Genomic DNA, 15730 nt, shown 5'->3' on the forward strand with positions numbered 1-15730 from the left:
GGACAAAATGAACAAATCACACAAGTGTGACTGTGAGAATGAATAGTAAAATCATAATAATCCTAATTCCCGCTCAGATTTTCAAATGTATCAGTTCTGGTGTAACCCCACTGAAGGCAGTGGCATTATATCACAGGTGAATTTGGTCCTAAATGCTTAAGAAACCTCTCGCTCCAATGTGTTGCCCTCTGAATCTCCACTCTGAAGGTCCTTACTACATGGCAGGCTTAGTTTTAGCTCTGAGAACTAATTCTGCCCCTGTGGGTCTCTCTCTCTGTCCCACAGTGAGACTGAGCAGGGGGTCGAGATGGCATTTCTGGGCACTCGAGCTGGCCTCATGAGGAGCCTCCTGTATGTGGGATCTGAGAAACTCTCGAACAGGCAAGTCCTAAAATGAAACTTCACTGAGGAGTTTCTTCTAGTCTCTGTGAAGGAGCAGCATGAAATTGCCACTGTGCCTTCAACAGTATCCAGGGTTACAAAGAGCAGAATGGGAAGCAACCAGGGGTTAGTGGAGTGGATCTGTCTGATGTGTCATAAAGGATAGGGCGGGGCACTGTTTTGTGCTTGTTCTGTTTGTTATATGGCAAAAACCTGTCCCAGAATGCACTGGTTTCAATGTAAAATGTAGGCTAATTTTTCTGAGAGACATAATCTTTTCTTTGCTTGTTCCGAAGTCCTGGTCAGGAAATAGAAGGGGTGTCGCCAAGACATTACAGCCAGAAGATTTCCAGTGACACTTTTTATGAGAGTATGTGGGGGGGGTATCTTTTGCTTTCGCTTTTGGGCCATGTTCCAACTTGGCTAGTAATACTCTGCCTATCTCAATTCCCCTTGCAGTCTCAATTGCTGGATATTCTATCCTATACAGATTCTTATACTGCCCTCATCATCATAGTATCTGAACACGTTCCGGGGGTGCATTATGCAATGTGACTAACATCTGTCACATGTAGTCACAGTCTCTCTCTCATCCTCTCCCTAGAGGGAGAATTGTGTGTGCAGTGGAGTGTTTTGGCTTGGTAGGATTTTGGTTAGAGTTATTTTAGAGTTATTCAGCTGCTTTGAGTTCCTGTTAGAAAGTAGGCTGAAGAAGTGTGCCCTGCACTTGGAGCAGAAGGTGGTGAAGTTTGTGATGGTCCTTCATTCCTGTGGGAGTTTCTTCCACAGTCTGGGACCACCCCTGAGAAGGTTCCATTTCCTGCACAAATGAGCTTCACCCTTATGGCAGAAAGTCCCATTGTACCTGAGGAGCAGACTTGTCAGATATACTGGGCCCAGGCCATTGACTGCTTTGTAGATAGGAAGCAAGACCTTGAACTTGACTCAATATGCTGCGGGAAGGCAGTGTTGATTCCCTGTCCTGTACTGCTGGCACATAGCATTTTTCTGTGCTTTTAAAGGGTTGCAGGTGCATCACTCCAGTGGTGGCTGCATTTCAGTGGCGGATTCCTGTGTATTGTAGGTAAAGCGCTTCCAAATCTTCTGGAAAGGAAAGAACCATATAAATGACCAGTCATTGCTATGTCAAAATATACAGCAAAAGTAAAGATCTGAAATAAAGAAATCGGGGAGGGGGAGGAAGAAGTGGAGATCTTGCAGGGAAGTCTGTTACCTGGTTATTCCTGGCGCTCCCCACAGATATGGTTTATGTTATGGCAAGTGCAGAAGCCCATAGATCAATTTTTTTGGTCTGAGAAGCTCCAATGAGTCTCTGGAACTTGGCTGACCTATAAGGGGGGCATCATTTATCCCTTATGGCCTCCCTTGCCCTTCTTGACCTGGTCATTAGCTCTGTCTATATATTGTTTTCTTGATCAGGCAAGACTCAGACCCCTCCCCCATCTCTTTTTCACTGAGCACCGTAGCCAGTTCCTGGTCCTTGACTGAGTCAGAAAACTAGGAGCCTTCATTCCCCCACCACACAAATAAAAGGGCTTCCTTGTGATCTCTTTCACAGCCTCACTCTTGCGCTTGGGAGCTGAATGCATGAACGGGATTAGATATTTTAAAAGGAATTCAGACAGAGGGTAAAATGTTCTAAAGCACCCAAGTCCCATTTTCCAAAGTGATTCAGGCACCTAAGAGCCCAAATCACTTACACACTTTCGAAAATTTTATCCAACATTTTTTTGGTTGGGTAATTAGTCCCACTGGCATAGTAAGTGCAGGCCTCTCATCTGCACAAGGATCCCTGTGATGTCCCCTAAGACATTAACTGGACTAACAGCGTTCCTTTCACCTACACATGGCACCTGTTGATACTTTAATACTACAGCTGTGACCTGTGGTAACTAGATCTCTTCCCCCTGCGTATGGTAACACCTGTTAATACACCCATATTGCAGATGTTAGCTGGAGTAACACAATCCCTACATAATGACAAGTTTCAGAGTAACAGCCTGTCTGTTAGTCTGTATTCGCAAAAAGAAAAGGAGGACTTGTGGCACCTTAGAGACTAACCAATTTATTTGAGCATGAGCTTTCGTGAGCTACAGCTCACTTCATCGGATGCATACTGTGGCATCCGATGAAGTGAGCTGTAGCTCACGAAAGCTTATGCTCAAATAAATTGGTTAGTCGCTAAGGTGCCACAAGTCCTCCTTTTCTTTTTACAATCCCTACAGTGCTACAAATAGATATACTCCTGTTGCAGCTCTGGGCAGGGATATAAGATTGTTCAGAGCTGCAGGGTACCGCACAGCACAGATTCTTACTTTGCACTTCCTTGCATCTCCCTTTTTCAGTTTTGTGGCTCATTCTTACCCACAATAGAGATGACTTATGCATGTTAGTGCGGGCCCTAGTGGGATGGACTAAGTGAAGTATGTGCTACCTGCTCACCAAATGGCAGCTAAAGAGTTTCAGCTTCAAGGATGTAACTTATTAGCTATACCCGTCCCACCTACCACTGGTTATGTGTGTTGGCTGAACAGCCTGTGCTGGCGGGTGTTGTCCACATATCTGATATGTGGACAACAGCACCACCTGGTGACTCAATCTGGAAAAAGTCATAAGATCTATGTGACATGCTGAGCAGAATCCAAGAAGCGAAAAAACTGGGAAATAAGGCTCTTGGTTCATGCAGATAATTCTCTGTACGCTCAGATGTGTTCCTAAAGCTAACCACTGTCTTATCTGTCTACAGCAGTAGCATTTGTAAAGCAGCTGCCACCATAGTATTTAGGTGCCTTGTGCCTTATTTAAAAATAATTTTATCTTCTTGTCTGCAAATGGACCGCTGTATTCTCCTTTTACTGGAGGTGAGAGAATATGGAATATGTAAGGACCAGGTTATATACAGGGGCTGCTACTCTGTATGTGACAGTATATACAACCATCTCTACTGAGGGGGTTAGGTCTTTGCAAAGAGGCGTGACTTGTTCTTTAAAAAGAGGTGTAGGCTCAGCATGATCTTCTGTAGCCAAGGGTCCGCTGCCTAATTGCACTGTCTTGGCAGACGCAGGATTGACACGAGGCTCTGTTAGTTGTAGTGACTCTGTGGACTGGAGAATTCTTGGAAGGTTGCGTAGAGCAGGGGTTCTCAACCGTTTTCTTCCTGAGACCTCCCCCAACATGCTATAAAAACTCCTTGGCCCACCTGTGCCACAACAACTGTTCTTCTGTACATAAAATCCCGACCAGCATTAGGAGGCAGCAAGCAGGACAACTGCCCAGGACCCCATGCCACAGGGGGCCCCATAAAGCTAAGTTGCTCAGCTTCAGCTTCAGCTTCAGCCCCAGGTGGCTGGGCCCGGGGCCCTGGGCTTCAGCGCTGCATGGTGGGGCTTCAGCTTTCACCCTGGGCCTCTGCGAGTCTAATACTGGCCCTGCTTGGTGGACCCCCTGATAGGGGCAGTGGAGTCTTCCTAAAAGTAGGGGAACCATGAGGCCATGCCCCCTCCAAAGCCACACCCCTGCCCCTCCTCTTTCCCTGAGGCCCCTGCTTCCTGGCCAAGCCAGAAGCCAGGCCTCAAGAGCTGAAGAGCTGCAGCTGGGCCATGGTAAGAGCCACCCATACAGCTGTGGGGAGCCCTGGGTGGGGGATCCGGGGGGCGGGGACATGGGCCAGGAGCTGCTCTCAGGCCCCACACCCTGGGCAGGTGGAGGATCCGCAGCTCCCCATGGTTGCCCAGGCTCCCTGGGCTGCTCTTACCCGGGCCGAGAGCGGGGACTTGGGGGGAAGAGGAGGGTGCCAGGTTTGTGACGAAAAGTGAATGGCCAGGCCCATCAACTTTCAAAAGTGGGAGGGCCATGACCCCTTGGTCCCCCTGTTCCGGTGCCCCTGCCCCCTGAAAGCTGCTCCTGGCCCTGGACCCCTGGTTGAGAACTGCTGGCATAGAGAGACTGTCCTGGTGGTTGTCAGGCCCAGCCCATTGAGAGCTTTGTAGATCAGTACTACAACTCAGATTTAAAGTAACTCTGGGGTGTGATGGATAGTCCATGTAGGGCACTGCACACAACTCTCTTGCCAAGGTGTGTCTCTCAGAGATGAGCTGCAGTGTGCTGGATCAGCTTTCTAGGTATAGGCCATTGCCATAATCTGGCCTAGAAGGCAAAGGCCGTTCTGTAATAGTGAGGAAGGAGGCACCAATTTCTTGCCAGTCAGGTGGGAAAATATATTTCTGATAACCTTCCATGCAGCTCCAAATGTGGATTTCTTCCAATGGCTCACGTATAGGACACACACTCAACATCCCCAGCACCACCAGTGAAGTATCTTGGACATCTTGACTTTATGACTTGTCCCAACCAACTCATTCTTTAAAAATGCTAGAGCCCTTCTTGTGAAAGAAGGGGTGGGAGCCATAATTTCCCAACCACTGTGCTTGCATGAGTCTTTCTGTCTCTCTCAGTTCTTCCCTGCAGTTTGTTGCACACAGTTAACTTTCTGCCCTGTCACGTACCTGGTGTACCTGTGTGCTGCTAAAGAGCAGCCACCTTCCACCCCAGCAATGACTGCATTTCAGCAGTGGATGAACTGACGGAAGCCTGTGTACAGCCTATAGTTTGTAAACTGCTCTGGGGTCCTTTGGGGTGAAAGGTGCTATCTGACTGTAAGTTTAGTATGTCACCAGCCTGTAACTATCCTGACGCTGCATTGGTGTCCTGACAATGCTAAGTGCAGAACATCCCCCCAGGCAGGCACTGTGCTGAATGCAGCTGAGGAGGGAGATGTAGGTTTCCCTGTCCCAGATGAAGGTGGCAATTTTCACTTTTTTTTTCTTCCTCACAGGAAGTTCCTGACCCTGGGGGACAAGGAGAGTATCTTCACCATGGATCACTTCCCCCTGTGGTATCGTCGAGCAGCAGAGCATCCTCCAGGGAACTTCATCTACAGCATCACCTCAGAAGAGGGTTCAGGTAACCCTGGCCTTAGCACTACAGCAAAGGAGGGAGGTGGAGAAAATAAATTTGTCACTCACAGTCCCCCACTGCCTGTCCCCATCCCATTCACCTTATTATCCTCTTCCTGCAAGACTAAGCTCTTACACGAGGGGAGATGGTGAGAGCCATCCTCAGGCTGCTTATTAGAACAGAAAGAGGGAGACGCCTCACAGCAAGATATGGATAGGAGAGGTGAAGAATGGGTGCCTGGAGGGCTGCAGGGCCTGGAGTAGATGAAGGATGGATGGGGCTGCTGAAAGATGCATGAGTCTGCTGGGCAGGGGAAGACAAGGAATCAAGTGAGGGGAGATGGGAAGGGCTGTGAGGCAAAGTAGAGGAAGGACATGCAGGCTAGATGGCTGGAATGATTTGAGTGGCAGTCAAGTAGGACGTGAGCAGGGGGCCAGGTGGGAGGAGGCGAAATTTGTCCGGGAGTCACTTTTTCATGGTTTTCCATTAAAATTTTCCCAAGTGGAAAAATGAGCTTTTCACAGGGGGAGGGGGAACTTCACTCCCCTCACCAAAAGCATGCCAATGGTCCCCACCAAATACGCTGAGTCTCATGCTGGTTCTGTAGTGTAGGTAGGCATCCCCTCACCCCCTGGAGTCCCAGAGTGACAGCTGATGAGCAGCTTTGCTGTGTCTGTGCTCAGGATGTGATTGTCCCTTATGTGATCTCCAGAGCCTGCAGGGACCTGTGCCAGGGTGGAGGAGGACAGGAAAGCACAAGAAGAAAAATCAGAACAAAATACTATGTGACGCTCATGCAATGGAGGCAGAAATCCCCTCTGTGCTCTTCCCCAGCCCCCTGCACTCAGGCACTGTCACGGAGCTCAGCGCTCTCACTGTAAAAGCTTTTTGTAGCATTGTGGTGGGAGGGTAGGTGGGAGGGGAAGTGAGCAGCACAGAGAAGAAAATGAAGATGGGATCCAGAAGATGAACCAGGATATAAAGGGAGGGGGAGAGAAAACACACTAAACCTTCCATCCGTGCTCTCCTCTCCTCTCCTCCCTCCCCCCCAAGTATACCTCACTTAAAGAGTAACCACTCGAGTGAAGAGCAGAGGTGGCAGTTGTGGCAAGAGGCATCTTCTGCCAGACTATGTGCAACTTTCATTGCTCTTTGCAATAGAGCAGGGCTTAGAAAGTCAGACATTGGCACCCCGCATGGGTGTGACTTCCTGACATCCTTGTAGTAGCTTCCTATCAACATCCAGTGTGAGAACAGTGAGAACAGGTCACATATTAAGTCAGTAGCAGAAATGGAAATAGAACACAGATCTCATGAGTCCCAGTCTAGGGTCTTCACCACACAATCACGCTTCCTGTTTCTACATGAGTTACCCAGCAGGACCAAGAACTTCACATGACCTCCCTCTAGGGAGTTTGATCCTGCATTTGCCATCTACCCGAATTCCCCACAGGTGTCACAGGGAGTTTTGGGTTCACAAGGAGTGCAGGATCAGGCTCAAAGCATATGAACATCATCTGGCAGGAAAGTCCTTGTGTTTCACAAGTGCTTCTCTCAATGCGTGCAGTGCCCTTGTGCAAGTCAGTCTGACTTCAGTCAAAGAAATCCACACACAACCTCAGGCTAAAACACATAATGCAGCTACAATGTCATGTTCAGGACGCATCAGACACCAACAAGAATGATGAAGGCAGAACTAAGACAATGACAAATGCTGGGACTGGGGGGAAGGACAAAGGACTACTCCATCTGCTGGGGTAAAGCACTGAACTCTACAGTATGTCGCGAAGGAATGAGTGGCAGAATAAATATGCTCAGAAATACTGACCTTCAAAATGTCCCTGGTAACTGTGAAAAAGAAACCACAGCCCCTATTTTTTTTGTTTCAAGCAAATCCAATAAAATGAAAAAACCTACAAAACTGGAATTTGTCCCTAGGATAGTTACAGACTAAAATGACTGAATTCAACTGAGGAAATGGCACACTGCCTCAGGTGCAGGTCAGACTACATGGGCAACCATGGTTTTTGTATCCAGTGTGTGGCACAGCATACACAGGGCCAGATTGTGATGGCCTTTACTTGGAGTTAGGGGGCCAGAATCCTGTTGGAGTTGAGGTCATGGCCTCATTCCTCCTCCATCCTGGCCTACAGAGTGGGGCTGGGGCACCAGCAGAAGCAACCTGCTCCATTTTAGTGCGCTGTCTTCCATGCACATGTGCAGCCCCAGAAGAGGCTATGCCTACCTGACGTACAACTTCCCCAGTGCCCTTCTGGGACAGGGTACAGGGGCCACAAGGCCCTTTACACAGAGCTGTTCTATAAATGGCATAATCTAGTCCACTGTTTGAATTGTGCCTGCTTTTATGCCTCAGAATAATAGCTGAACCATGTTTGTGCATTCACTCATAGAACACTGCCTAAACGTTGTGTGTGTACCAGTGCATTCTGGGAAAATCTGGGCAGTTAACCTATAGCATCTCAGCAGGAGAAAGCGTAGTGGCCATGCACACAGAAAGGCACAAGTGGCCTGAGGTGCAATGCGCTCTGAGGCTTCCTAGCACCCAGAAAACAAGGAGGAAGAAGGACTGGCTTACTTGTGTGTCGTTCCTCTAGACTTAAATAGGTCTAACTGAACCCTAAACTTGGCCTTACAGTGTAATGACACAACCCTTTTATTCAGACAGGTAAACAAACTTGAGGTGGGCAGGAAGGTTGGCTGAGTCTTGTAGCAGCTTCTCAGGGGGTATGTACTTTCTTATTTTGAGGGCAACATCCTTGCTCTCATGGGCCATTCCACCAAGAGGAAATCTGGGCTCCTGAACTGCCAATCAGGATGCTTCAGTGCTCTGGGAGATGCAGGCTTGAGATTAGAATTGAGCTTTTCAACGTTGGGGCATCCTTTGTACACTATTATCACGTGCCCCCCCCCCCCCCCCACGCACCCAGTCCATGTCAGAGCTGGCTACTTCAGTGATCTCAGTGGTTTTTCTCTGTGGACAGTAAAGAGCCCCTGTGTGTGGTCCCTGGCAACAGAGGGAAAGTAACTGAATCTGCTAAATCTGTGTCTTGACAGAGGGAGGTGGCAAACCAGAGGTGGTGACAGTGAGCACATCTGTTGCTGTGACTGTGGATGGGAAGACAGCTATTGCTGCAGGTAGGCACTGCCAAGAACAGGTTTTTATTTTTTTCTTGAATAAGAGGGTGGCACAATGTCTTGCAGGGAGGAACCTTCCTTACAGTGAGATCTGTTAGCCTGTGGAATTGTCTTCCTAGGAAAGTGGTGGAAACTACATGACTTGTGTTATCGAAAACTGGACTGGACAAAGCACTAGGAAATATACAGCATGGCTCAGTCCTGCGTTGGGCACAGGGAGAGGGAATTGGTGAATTAACAGGGTGAATATTCTGGTGCTGATATCTGTGAGTCTATGGATTGGTGCAGTCGTTGACTGTAGAGCAGAAAGCTTGCACAGCGGGTAGTTCTGGAGCTTTGAGATCGTTGTGCTGCCTTTGGGTTGACGAAGTATTTGTGGCGCTTATGCTGAGTTTCAAAAGAATGAGATGTGCCTGTACCTCCAATATCAGCAGAGCTGGAAACTAGCCTTTGTTGATGGAGTGGGCATTCTGCCGCCTTTGAAATTCTCCTGTAAATTCCCGCCATTCCCTGTAAATCTGAGCCTTTTGCTCCCTCTGAATGAGTTTCACTGAGTTCCATGTGTGCTATTGGAAGATAATGACCTCACATGTATAGAACACCCAGTCACGTTCTGGGGTGCAATCCAGACCAGGAAGGGGTTGTGTCACTGCCTGCCCTGTAACCCTGAGTGCCTCAAAATGCTCTTCTGCTGTAGCTGCTTGACTGGATGCTCCAGTCAGCAGACAAGCGTACGCTGAGTGTCTGTGTGTTAAGCAGCCCTGGTGCAGCGCTCTGTTTCCAGCAGCCTGCTTGTTATACTGCTGCCACACTCCGGCCTCCACCAGCCTTAGTTACATGTGGCAAGATGGTCCCAACAGCCCCCAGTCCTAAACTTTCCCAAAATCGTGTGTTCTGCAGCAATCAATTCTCTCCTGGACCATTCAGAGAGATAGTTTGTTTGTTCCTTTCAAGGTACAGTCCCCAGCAGCTTGCCACATCAACTGGAGTTAACATTCACTTTAAATCAAATGCAGGGCTGGGTTGGTTTAGATTCAAAATAAAACAAGTCTATTAACAAAAGGAGAGGATATTAAGTGAGTTCAAGTATAAAGGATAGAGTTAGAAATAGTTATAAGCACATAAGAATGCTTTCTAGAGGCTAAGACTTAACAGAACAAGCTACAGCCTTTGTTCAAGTTAGTTTCCTTATCAATCTACCTTCCAGCAAGTTGGCTGGCCACCCCTCTGGTCAGGATCTCCCAGAAAATCCAAAGTACTCGGTTCACTTGCCTTAGCTGAAAGATAACTTGGTGTTCTTTGCCCCTCTCTTTATAGTCCAGTGCACCTTTGAAATGGATTCTTCTGAAAGTTACCCACCAAAGTAAAGTTCATTCAAGCTCTGAGGAAGGCAACATGGAGTTTCCTGGTGAAGGAGCTTTCATGATGGTTTCTCCTTTCACTGGTGTTTGCTAAAATGCAGATTGATCTGTGTCCTGCCATCTCCTCCCCTTGCTGTAATGTTGGATGGTTGTATCCTCCCCTCCTTGGTTCAATGGTCCTGTTTACCTGATACGTAAATTGCATTCCCGTTGTCTGGAAATACCTCTCTGGGGGCAGGATCACATTCTTTTTTCTAGGGTGGGATATAACTTTAGCCCTGCTTGGCAGGCACACTTCAAGAACACAATTCCCAAGATGTTTGTAATGGTGAATTTGCCCTCCATACACACAATAATATGAATGATCAGTACAGCATTAGCTTTTTATTGATATCTTACATGACACCTTTTAGATACAGGTTATGACATTAGTGGGTTGGGGAATATTAAACTCATCAGGTCAGCTGAAACTCACTACCAGATCCAATGAGCTCCTTGCCCTCTGACTTTAGGATGCTGGTAGGGTCACCCGCTTTTTATTCCAAAAGGTCCCAAACTGCTATATAAAATCTACAATTATCCAGTACTTACCACTGAAATGCAGCCACCTCTGGGGTGAATTGGAACAGCTGTTTAACTAACCAGAGCAATTCTAAACAATTTACAATACTTACCACATCCCGCTGAAACTGCAGAGGTAATTTAAGGTGTCTCTTGGGAGTTTCTGTTGTGCTTAAGATAAAATTAGGAAAATTTAGTTTAAATGTTAGGGGAAATTTTATAACTTGAACAACAGTTCAGTTCAGTAATGGAACAAGCTACCAAAACAGGTTATAGAGTCACTGTAACCAGAGACATTCCGAGGTTGACTACCATCTACCAAAGTTTGTTTAAGATCATTAAATCAAACATGATATAATCCAGGAAGGTGGACTCGGCGGCCCATTAGGTGTAGCTTCTAACTCAAAGGATTTTTTTTCAGTTTCCATCAGTCTTACTTCTTCTTTTTTTTTTTTTTAAAGTAGATGGGCTGCCATTGAAATCCATCAGAGACTCTGCTTCTCCTCTGTGATCAGAGTGAGATGACATGGTGGTAAAAATGCTAGTGTCCTATTTACAGTAGCATTTTGTACTGATACTGGGTAAGAAGATCACTAGCACAGCCAAGGTTGCTTTTATCCATACTGGATAAAGAGTGCAAGGGACAGGCCCTCAGCTGGTGTAAATTATGATGGTTCCATTGAAGTCAATAGAACTGTGACTGTTTACACCATTTGAGGGGCTGTCCCTCAAAGTTTTCAGTCTTTCAATATAATTATTGAGGTTGAGAACACAAAAACGGCCATACTGGGCCAGACCAATGGTCCACCTAGCCCAGGATCCTGTCTTTCAACAGTGGCCAGTGCCCAAGCTTCAGGTGGAGTGTACAGAACAGGGCATTACTGTCCCAGTCTTACCCTGCCAGGTTCTAGCAGTCAGGCTTTAGGGTTGCCTAGAGCATTGGGTTTTGTCCCTGACCACCTTGGCTAATAGCCATTGATGGACCTATCCTCCGTGAACTTATCTAGTCCTTTTATTAACCCAGATATACTTTGAGCCATTACAACATCCTGTGGCAATGAGTTCCATGGATTAGTTGTCTTGTGTGAAAAGTACTTCCACTTATTTGTATTAAACCTGCTGCCTATTAATTTCATCGGGTGACCCCTGGTTTTTGTATTCTGGGGAAGGGTAAATAACACTTCTGTATTCATTTTTTCCACACTGTTCTTGATTTTATAGACCTCTATCATTCCGTAATTGTATGTTTTCTAAGATGAGCAGGTATAATCTTTTTAGTTTCTCCTCATATTGAAGCCATTCCATGTCCTTGATCATCTTTGTTGCCTTCTCTGAAATGTTGCAAGTTCCACTATATTCTTTCTGAGAAGGGGTGACCAGAATCACTATGATTTCAAGATCTCTTTCTTGAGCAGTAACAGCTAATTTAGAATATACACACCATTGTATATGTGTAGTTGGGATTATTTTTTCCAATGTGCATTACTTTGCATTTATCAGTTTGAATTTCATCTGCCATTTTGTTGTCAGTCACTCAGTTTTGTGAGATTCCCCTGTAACTGTTCACAGCCAGCTTTGGCTTAACTATCTTGAATAATTTTGTATCTTCTGCAAACTCTGCCACTTCACTGTTCACTTTCTTTTCAAAACCATGAGTGAGTAAATTGAACAGCACAGGTCCCAGCACAGATCTGTGGGGTTCTCCGCTGTTTACCTTTCTTGATTGTGAAAATTCACCATTTATTCCTACCCTTTGGTTCCTACTTTTAACCAATTATTGACCCATGAGAGGACCTTCTCTCTTATCCCATGTCTTCTTTGAGTGCTCCTTTAGCACCTTGGTCATCTAGTGAGCCCACTGCCTGTTTGTCAGGTTTTCTGCTTCTGATGTACTTAAAAATAATTCTCACTGTTAGTTGTTGCGTCGTTAGCAAGTTGCTTCTCAAATACTTTCTTAGGCAACATTGTTATACTTAACCTGTCAGAGTTTGTGCTCCTTCATATTATCCTCACTAAGTTTTGACTTCCAAATTTTAAAGGATGCCTTTTTGCCTCAAATGGCCTTCACTACTCTTCTGTTTATCAACGGTGGCATTCTTTTGGTCCTTTTGTTGTCTTTTCTGATTTGGAGTATACGTTTATTCCGAGTATCTATTATGGTTTTTTTAAATAGCCCCCATGCTGTTTGTAATGGAATGCTAAACTGTTCAGCCACTTGGAAAAATACCTTATTTAAGCTAACGTCAGCCATATCTGACAGAACATCAAAGGATTTTATGATGAACAACTCTGGTGTGTATCTCACTCAGAAGAAAGTTCTGTAGCCAGTCTATATCTGGCACAGCAACATGACCTGGTGGCAGAAGTAAACTAGAGTCAGAGGAGAAAAGAAACAGAAGGAAAACAGCAACAAAGCTTGCAGATAGAAGGAACAAAGCAACAAACATTGCAGGATCTCATCAACATGCCACTCTTCAATGCCCCAGAGAATTACAGCTTTAACAAATGTTAGGGGGTAGCCATGTTAGTCTGTATCCACAAAAACAGCAAAGAGTCCGGTGGCACCTTAAAGACTAGCAGATTTATTTGAGCACAAGCTTTCGTGCATCTGAAGAAGTGAGTTTTTTACCCACGAAAGTTTATGCTTAAATAAATCTGTAAGTCTTTAAGGTGCCACCGGACTCCTTGTTAGCTTTAACAAACTTTCACACTGGACATACTGGAAGCTGTATTTTGCAAGATTTCAAATTGAAAACCAGCTCCACAGAGAAACTGGAGATATACCTGTATCTTATTTTATGCTATGGGGAAGCAGGCAGAGCTTAGCTTTAAATCATTTGACTTTAATGAAGACTGTCACAAAGATGACTATAAAAGGGTTTGATTCATACTTTATACCTAGGAGTACATACCTGGCTATGTTTGATTCATACTTTATACCTCAGAGAAATGTGGTTTATGAAAGAGCATGTTTTGACCAGATAATTCAAGAACCAGGGGAAAATGTTAAATGTTTTATAAGAGCTCTGCATACGTTGGCTGAAAACTGTGATTTGGGGAATGCAAAATATGAAAATATCAGAGACAGGCTGGTTATTGGGTTAACAGATAAAACCTTTCACAGAAGCTCCAATTAAAAAGAGACCTAAGCTCACGTACAGCTATTAAAATAATAAAGTAGTCTAAGCTTATGAGACAGCAAAACCAAGAGCAACTGGCCAAACTTGAAAAACAAGAAACTAGCTTAGAAGCAGTAAAAAGACCCAGCATGACTGTTAAAAGTCATTATCATAAAACCCCTGGGACAACAAGAGAGAACTACCAAACCAAGAGGGACAAACTTCAGCCCACATGCACAAGGTATGAAAAAGGTCATATCCCAAGAGATGATGCATGTCCAGCCAGAGCTGCATGGTGTAATAAATGCCTGAAATGTGGACATTTTGCAGTTGTTTACTGCACCAAAGCAGTCAGGGAGTGGACTCATATTAAGATAACCAAGAGCCATTGTTTCTGCGATCAGTCACCTGAGATGACACAGAGCCTGCTGGAGAATGAAACTGAATATTCAGAAGGGACTTACAATCACCTCCCAAGTGCCTGAACAGTGTAAACCCCCAACCCCTCCCAGTGCTGATGTCACCTAACATAGCTCTGACTAGCCTTGTAAGTATTCTGAACTACATGAGCCAGTTCACCACAGAAACAACTTACAAAGACAAATGATCACAGAGCATGTGATCAAAGGATCAAAGACCAACAATCTTTTCAGCCGCAGCGTGGGAGCCAGGATGGGCATAAAGTGAAAACTGGAAGAACTCAACAGAGGATTTGAAGTTACTGTAGATTTGAAAGGATATTCAGTAAGAATCAACTTAAGAGAAAATGTTGACCCATACAGTCTAAAAACACCTTTCCTAGACAGACCTTAGAAGAGACTAGCTGCAGATTTATCTGAATTCAGATGACATCATTACCTGGTCTTCGTGGACTATTTTTCCAGGTATATAGAAAAAATGTACTTGAAAGACAAAACATGTTGCAGTGCAATTGAAAAACTGAAGTCCACATTTGCTCATGTAGGAATTATAGAACAACTAGTGATAGACAACAAACTACAATTCACTGCAGCAGAATTTGTCATTTTGAATGAAATATGATTTTGATCATATTACTAGTAGCCCACATTACTCATGAGCAAATGGAGAGGCTGAGAGAGCTGTACAGACAGTCAAGAAAATCCTACAGAAGGAAGATCATTCATTGCTCTTCTGAGTAATAGATCAACACCAATAGCAACTACTAGATATAGTCCATCACAATGCCAGATGGGAAGACAACTCAGAACTACTGTTCCAATTTAGTTTCTTTTCCAATCCCCAAAGTGACTAGACATGAAGAGAGTAACCAAATCTGATAAAAGTGAAAAGAGTGCCGATGAACACTTCTATAACAGACATCATGCAGAGAACTGCCAAGTCTAGAACCTGGTGACTATGTTCTTGTCAAATTGGTTGGAGAAAAAAGATGGAAAACTCCTGCTGTTATAAAGAACAAGAATTTGTCACCCAGATCACATGTGATCAAGACTGATTGTGGAGAGTTCAATAGAAACTATTGACAACTACAATTTATCCCTCAGAAAGAACAATCAACAGAGCAAACTCTACAGGTGGCAGATGCAGAACAAGAAGAAGACGACTCGAGGATTCTAGACTGACCACAGCCACTAAGTGGCATTGTGTGTAATATACCTTATTTAAACTAACCTAAGCCATACGTGGCAGAGCATTAAAGAATCTTATGATGAACACATCTGGTGTGTATCTTGCTCAGAAGCATGCTCTGGTAGGCAGTCCATATCTGGTACAGGAACATAACACTGCTTGCAGACATTTAACCCTTGAGAGAGCTCCTTTTAATTTCCATCAAACAAGAACCCTCATTTTTCTGTAGTTCCCCTTTGTAAAGATAAATGTTACTGTGGTGGGTATTTTTGGTATTATCCCACATACAAGGATATTAAATTTAATTACATTATGGTTGTTATTGTTGAGTGGTTCAGCTATCATTGCCTCTTAGACCAGATTCTGTGCTCCACTTAGGACTAAATCAAAAATTGCTTCTCCCTTTCTAGGTTCTATGACTAGCTACTAGGGGTGGGACATCTGCCATCCACAAGAGCTGGAAGATAGAACTTGATAAAATGCATATACAGCTGCTTGCATATTAAATAATTAGATTATACTCGTGTGAAACCATTCCATGGAGGCCTAGGAATTAGGATCAGTGAT

At 45.0% G+C, this 15730-nt stretch overlaps 1 protein-coding gene across 1 annotated transcript in view; it reads left to right on the top strand.

Annotated features, from left to right (window-relative positions):
- CACNA2D4 (calcium voltage-gated channel auxiliary subunit alpha2delta 4) overlaps positions 1-15730 on the top strand; it is a 166631-nt gene that overhangs the window by 73149 nt on the left and 77752 nt on the right. The window contains exons 25-27 of the mRNA XM_077831393.1: positions 286-385; positions 5241-5364; positions 8434-8514. Of these exons, the coding sequence (XP_077687519.1) occupies positions 286-385; positions 5241-5364; positions 8434-8514 (305 nt within the window). The remainder of the gene's footprint in view (positions 1-285; positions 386-5240; positions 5365-8433; positions 8515-15730) is intronic.

The sequence above is a fragment of the Eretmochelys imbricata genome, chromosome 1, assembly GCF_965152235.1.
Source record: "Eretmochelys imbricata isolate rEreImb1 chromosome 1, rEreImb1.hap1, whole genome shotgun sequence".
Lineage (NCBI taxonomy): Eukaryota > Metazoa > Chordata > Testudines > Cheloniidae > Eretmochelys > Eretmochelys imbricata.